Source organism: Canis aureus, chromosome 27 (genome assembly GCF_053574225.1).
Source record: "Canis aureus isolate CA01 chromosome 27, VMU_Caureus_v.1.0, whole genome shotgun sequence".
Taxonomy (NCBI): Eukaryota; Metazoa; Chordata; class Mammalia; order Carnivora; family Canidae; genus Canis; species Canis aureus.
In genome coordinates this window covers 21,681,666-21,688,778 of record NC_135637.1, presented here as the reverse complement: position 1 = coordinate 21,688,778, position 7,113 = coordinate 21,681,666, and the positions used below count along the sequence as shown (strand labels likewise).

The window sequence follows — 7,113 nt, the reverse complement described above, 5'->3', positions numbered from 1 at the left end:
TTTCTTGGATACACAGGCACTGGAATTTAGTGGTCATGCCAAGGTACTTGTGGTAGACAGCAGTGCTCACCGAGCGTGCGTGCACATCCCCCAGCAATCCCGGCGGTCGGGGTGGAGCCATGTGACTGGGTCTCGCCCATGATGACATAAAGAGATGCGATGTGGCACATCTAAAGGCAGTGAAGGAGCACCTGGGTGGTTGAGCGTCTGCCTCTGGGTCAGGTCATGATCCCGGGGTCCTGAGATCGAGTCCCACATGGCGCTCTGTGTGGGGTGCCTGCTTCTCCCTCTGCCTAGATCTCTTCCTCTGTCTCTCATGAATAAAATTTTAAAAATTAAAAAAAAAAAAGTGAAGAGTGAACGTGAGTCCCCGTGCTTTCACCCTGACTGCACAGCCAGAGCAAAGAACTCGAAATAGCAGGGTTTAAAGTAGCTCAGCTTCATGAGTCAACAGGGGAGAGCCACCAAAAGGTCCTGACCTGCAGTGGGTTGTGACCTTGGCATGAGTTAAGCCTTCGTTGTGTGCAGCAACTCTGGTTCCCTAGAACTCCTGCCCTGGCCACCAGCAATCATTAGCCTCCATGGTCTCCTCTCCTGTGACAGGTTGCTGGACTAACTTAGGTGGTAGGGTCAAGCACACTCTAGCTTTCTGCTTTTGTGCAAGATACCCCACTGAGCAGGGACTTTTTTTTTTTTTTTTTTAATACAAATAGCCACCCACAAGTGGGACTGCTCTTCCTTAATGACCAAATCAGGAGGAAAAAACAAGACAATTCCTGGAGGAGCTAACACTTTTTCCCTTGGTCTTTCCTTCAGTCTAATGAGTCCAGGTTTCTGGCACGGGGCTTAGCACAGGGTAGGTGCTCAGAGAAGATTGGCTGTTATGACGATTGCAGATATGCTGTCTTGGCAAGGGTTGAAGCAGCAGTTTCCTTTTGCACAAGTTCACAAGTCATCAAACATTTATAAAGAAAAAGTTTATTATCATCACAAGAAGCACACAGACTATTACAGTACACACCAACAGAAGTAAAAAAAAAAGTGCATTATGCATCTTCTACTGCAAATTCACAGTACAAAAGATACTGCTTTTTAAATATATAATATAAAAAAAAACACGAAGGAAAACAATAGAATAAAAAAAATCATTGATATCTTAACGCAACACACTGGAACCCACTGGCAGCTTCTGAAAACCAAAGAACTTATCTTACAGAGCTCCTGATTTTGCAGGGGCTGGTGTCTGTTCCTGCATTTTGTTGCAGAGAGCTTGGGACACCAACAGAGGAGAAAACAGGGTGGCCTAGGTGGTAACCACATCTCTGTGAAACAACTGTGTGATGGGGGTGAGGGTGGGGGAGTGGAGGAGGTGCCGCCCCAGCTGGCTAGCGAACCAAATTCTGTGCTTTCCTTCCTACTGTGGGACACAAGGTGAGCTAGTGCCTGCCTCGCTTGCAGGAACCACTGTCGCTCCTTGGACAGTGGTGGGGGGGCACTCCTCTCCCCAACCCCCCCAACCCTGCACATGACTGCACAGCAGATGAGCACAAGTAGGAGGTAGGGTAAGCTCCGGCCCTCACGCCAACCACCACTGACAAGGCAAAGGTCCAATCACAGAAGGTGACAGCTTACCAGTTTCCCATAAATACACAGTATTTGTAAACTATTATTAAGGCACTCAATTGTAAAACAATAATTACAGTGTCGGAAAAGGGGCGGGGTGGGGGGGAAGCAGCCACCTTCTTGTGTGGCACAGCCAACACGAAGGACAGCAGAGAACCGGTGGGCTGGTTATAAAGACTCCTGTTGAAGAGGCTGGATGGGGCCAGGGCCGTGGCACCCACTACAAGACAAAAGGAGGTCGCATTGGGTCTATCGAGAGCAGCGCTGCACACAGCCCCACTCCAGATCGGTCAGGTGATCTGCTTTGTACTCGCATGACAGGGCACATGTGTGGATGGGCGAGAAGGGACCCACAAGGTGATTTGATTCAAGTTGCATATATATATATATGTATGCAGAGTGAACTCCTAGACACAGAAACTCAGTCGTACACAATAAAAAGACCAAGAAGCTGAGCATGGGGTGGGGGTGGGGGGGTCAGTGGACTACAGTTTGGCATGCAGCATTGGCAAGAACCCGCACAGTGGGAGTGGAGCTAAGGGTCACAGACTCCTTAGCCTGCCTAGCTCTCCTGCCAGAGGTCAAGTGAGTGCCCTCACTGGGTCTGGGGGAAGCCCTGCTAGGTGGCAAGCCAGAGTACGGCTGGGTGGGATGTGTGCTGGAACAAAGCATTTCTGGTCAACAGAGAACATGTCTTTCATATTCAGACACCTTGGGTAAGGTCAGTATATGACTTGACTAAAGGACGCATCACTTCTCCCCACTGGGGAGAAATGGCCCCAGGGGGGCAGGGGGAGTCATGAACCTTCTGGGGTCTGGCCTGTGTAGAAAGACAAGAGTGGCGAAGATCAGGGCTGTCCTGAAAATGTGAATTCTATTGCAATGTTGGCTCTACCCTGTGGCACCCTCTGGGCTTATTCAGGAGGAGAAGAGCTTAAGAATAGGCTGGAATGGTTTTTGGCTAGAGGCATGGGGTGGGACAGAGGGGGTGAGACAGTGCGGCCACTGGGGAGCAGCTGGTGAGTGGTCTCACATATGACGGACAGAGTGCCACTACCCAGGAGCATGCTGTTCAGCACCCAAGGTTGGCATGGGTTCCCACAAAGAGAACAAAAAACCGGGGAATGCCAAGGGCAAGAAGCCTTGTTCTTAAGTTCATGCGGTGGGGAACATCAGTCCGACACCTCGAAGTAACGCCAAGGCAAAGAAACTGAAATGGGCATTATCGAATCATGGTCAGAGGGCAGCGTGGTTTTTTCTCTGTGCCCAGCTGCACCCTCATACTTGACAAGAAGACCCCGACCCTACCCCGGATCAATGCGAGATGACGATCTAGGGAAGTTCTAACTTGCGCTTACCACATGAAGTCAAGTAAAAGACAGAAAGGTGAGTTGGTACTAGAAAAGCAGTCCAAGGCTCAGGGAGATTTTCCAGTTGATCTAGCAAATCTCCATTCTCTATTTCAACAAGGGCATTCCCTGAAGATGGCAGTCACCACAATCAATGACTTTCACAGCAGAAACCCCTGCCTCTGACTTGTGCCACCCATGCTCGGCATGGTTGCCATCAGCAGATTCCAGGCAGAGCACTGGTCAAGAGGGGGCATATCTTATGGCACAGATCTTCTTTTCAGAGGCCAGCGTGAGGCTCTCTTTGCTAGGGTGCCCCCAGGCCCCACAGAATGCTCTTGGTGATGTGGGTTTCGGGGAAATGCTTGTTGTATCCTTTCCTACAGGCCAGAGTGTTACCTGTCCAATCAAGAATGCTCCCACTTCACCCTGATGATGGGGACCCAGGCCCTAGTCTGCGTAGATGCTGACATGTAAGCTGTGCTTATGAAAACGAAAAGGATAACTAAGAGCCAAAGACTCACTCCAGTTTGTAACCCTCCTCCTACGCTTTCAAAATTAAAGTTTTCAAAAATATATTGTTCTCACGCACCGAGCCATCAAGAGCAACATAAGCCTGTCGGCATCAAATCTAAAGAATTATTCGACACAAAAATTGAGCCACCACGTGAAATTTAATTTGGCAAAACATATTGAACTCGATATGTTTTTTGAGGATGATGTTTCTTTTGGCTGGGGGCATGGGGGCAGCACAAGAGGGTTTTCAGGATGAAATAGATAATCACCTTTTAATGTGACTTCAATTGACAGGGGTGGGAAAACAAATTCCTATAAAATAATGTTATGGTAAAAAAAAAAAAAAATTAACAGCAGGGAGGGAAAGTTCCTGGAGAGAGCATTTCTGTATAAACTCTACCCATTAGTTGAAATGTGGACCACCTATGTCCACCCTTTGTCCTGAGGAGCCTGCCTGGGGTGCTCTCTAGAACAGCTGCCCCTGGGGACCCAGGTCTGACCAATGTAAGATAAAAGACGGCAGCCCTTTTGGCCACTTTCGGAGCTTGGCTGGCACCTGAGGGCTTCTAGCTTCACTGAATAAATCTGGCTGCAAGCTGACTGCACACCATACTCTGGGAGAGCTCTGGCCAGCGGCCTCTGCACCTACACAGCTACTCTGCCCTCGGTGAGAGCCACATGGGGGTGAGTAGGCAAGGTCTAGGCTGGGAGAAGGCAAGGGTTGGGCCTGAGGTGTCCAAGAAGGAGGGGAGGCCTTCGAATATGCCAGATTCTTCTTGGAGGGCCCTGGGCAGCAAATCTTGTCTATAAAGGTTTCTGATACAGCGTGAATTTCCTAAGCTTTGCAGGCTACATGGTGCCTGTTGCATATTGGATTTTTTTTTTTTTTAAATAACTCCTTAAAAATGTAAAAGCCATTCTTAGCTCATGGATCTGTACACCAGAGTGTGTGGAATCCTTGGATGAAGCCTTTCTGCCTTACTACCAAGGTTCTTTTTACCTCTCTCTTCAAAATACTTTACCAGCCTGTCTTGCCAACCAACAGCAGCAGACTCCCTCCACCCATGTGCCCAGAGCCTGTGGCAGCATTACGGGCACAGCTCACATTCTGAAAGGACCCACTCCAGAGCCCAGGCCGGGACTAGAGACCCCTCCTCTACTCTGTCTTCACTGCCAGGAAGAGCCACTGGGAGACAGGAAGAGGTATCCTCAAGCAAAGGAAGGGACAACTATAAACATCTGTGAAGCTTTCCAATGGTCTTGTTTCTCTGAGCAGCGGCTGAAGGGTTGCTCCCGGAGAGGGACTAGCAGGGTGGCTCACTACTGATGAAAGCCCCCTCTCCTCCCCAAACATGCTCCTGTGACCTCATGCACCCAAGGGGCTAGGGCTCCTGGCAGGACGATCTGTGTCTCGGAACCACTCCTGGCCCCCACCCGACTCTCTAGCACTTTCACAGCCTCAACACAACCACATCAGGTTCAACAGCAGATGAGATGCAGTGCATGCTCCATGGGTCCTGCTCCCCAGACCAGGGGGCACAGCATGAGGACATCACAGGTACCTCCTGCCTCCTCACCCCAGTGCCGGCCAGACACATCACTCCGCTGGGACAACACATCAGGACAAAGAAGTCAACCGCACAGATGATCTCCATGCCACATCAGAGTTGCTTCAACAACTAGACGACTTTGTGTAACTTCACCTAGAGGTGTTGGGTGTAGGCAACTTAAAAGTCTGAACACTTTTTGGGGTCCCAACCCCACCTCAATTCTTTTTGGAAAAACCTTTTCTGACACAGCATTATTCCCTGGAACGAGCCTTGGACACTACTGTATTTTAAAAATAAAAAGCACAGCAAGAACAGAGGTAGGACTTATACTGTCACCCCAGGGTTTCCCCGCAAGGGCCTGAATGAGCTAGGAACGTGCGCCGTGGTGAGGCAGCCTTCATTGCTGCCACTCGTTTGCATGGTGCAAATGGAGTATTTGTGATGTGTGTGCATATTTGCATATGCTCTTTTTAAAACAGGATTCTTCCTGAAAACACAGGACTTGGGGATCGGAGTTTTGTATCTACTGGCCGGCGGCTTTTGGCTTCCCTGGGCCACCCGACTGGCAAAACCACCCTTTCTTCTTGTGCTGGGTTATTCTTGATTTTTTTCTCTTCCTCTCTGTGGCAAGAGGGGGAGAGTGAGAATGTCAACTGTTTAGGAGAAATCACGGCCAAAACCCACAGTGAAACGAAGGGAGAGACCATGTGAAAATACACGTCCGATTACAGCAAGAGGCGGGTCAGCTTTTGCTCATCCATGAGGGGCTTCTCGAGTGTTCTGAAGCAGATTTCCCTGATGGTTGAGAGGTCGCAGTTGGGCTCCTCAGGGCTGCCGGGGGCTGATGCAAGAAGGAAGACTCGCTCAACTTGGCATCCCGGGAGTCGGTGAGGGTGGATGCGTCCGCCTCACTGGACAGGTCCTCTGTCGAGAAATTGAGACTTCCAAGCTTGGCCAGAGAGTGTGAGCGTTTCAGCGGGGACGAGACAGTGAGGCCTGCCAGCCGGAGCCGGGTCTCAATCTCCTGTGTCCGCTGCTTCACCAGCCCCGGCTTGCCTCGGATGCTGTGGATGCTGTCACTGCTGGAGCTCCGCGTCAGGTTGGAGCTCATGGAGGAGGACGTGGGGGTGTAGCAGATGGTCTTCAGGAAGTCCTTTGAGAAATGACTGGTGTGATCTAGGCGGGAGAGGAAGGGAGTGGGGCTCTTAAGTGGGGTGCCTTCCAACGGAGAGGGGATGGCCTCTGACTTCTCGTCACTCCCAGTGAGGATAGGCAGGGCTGGGGGCCCCGGCAGAGGAACAGGAGCCAGGTCGGGGTTCTCCTCGGGTATGCTGGGCTCCAGTCTGCTGCTGGTGCCATCCCTACAGGAAGATGCTGGGTCTGCAGGTGTGCCCTTCAGCCTCTCCAATTCTTTGGTGTGCTTTCGGACCAAACCTGCCTTCTGCAGCTGAATGATGGATTCCTGGTGCTGCATCAAGTAGCTGTTGGTTGTGGGCTTCTCAGCTTCTTTACTGAACAGAAGTCGCAGGTCCTTGGCTGGTTTCAGATCTTTCTTGGGTGGTGATTCATCCTTCGCTACTTCCATGCTTGGAGGGTTCTTGTCACAGTGAGAATTCTTCAAAAGGAGGGACTTTGGCGGGACTTTTTGGGTTTCTCTGGAAGGTTCCAAAACGCTAGCTGGTAGTTCTGGGGCTGCTGCAGCCCCAGAGCCGCCGGTGTCTGACCTCCTTGAGCCTGCTGGTGGTAGGAATGAGAGACTCTCGCTTGGGCCAGAGGCCAGTTTCTCTAAAGCTCGGGACCTGCTGGCTGTGTGGGCCACAAGGGAAGATGTGAGGTGGGGCAGGAAGGTTGGCTGGGTACAGATGGCAGGAGCGCCAGGATTCTCGCCTCGCTCCCTGAAGACCTCAGGAGCCCCGCTGGCTGTAGGGTACATGCAGTCAGCACAGGATTTGTAGGAAGGCTTCACCTTGTTAAGGATCCCAAATATAGCATCATGCTGAAAGGTGACAAGAACATCGTGAATATACAACAGTGAGCCAGACGCCACAAAACACAAGGAGGGTGTTAAGTGGGCT

The 7,113-nt window shown here is 50.9% G+C and overlaps 1 protein-coding gene across 3 annotated transcripts in view; it reads right to left on the bottom strand.

Annotated features, from left to right (window-relative positions):
- Window positions 1-962: 962 nt before the first annotated feature.
- Window positions 963-7,113, bottom strand: part of SSH1 (slingshot protein phosphatase 1) — a 61,587-nt gene continuing 55,436 nt past the window's right edge. For all 3 annotated transcript variants that reach the window (XM_077876047.1, XM_077876048.1, XM_077876046.1), the window contains one exon: window positions 963-7,034. In XM_077876047.1, coding sequence (XP_077732173.1) covers window positions 5,781-7,034 — 1,254 coding nt within the window. In that variant the 3' untranslated portion in view covers window positions 963-5,780. The remainder of the gene's footprint in view (window positions 7,035-7,113) is intronic.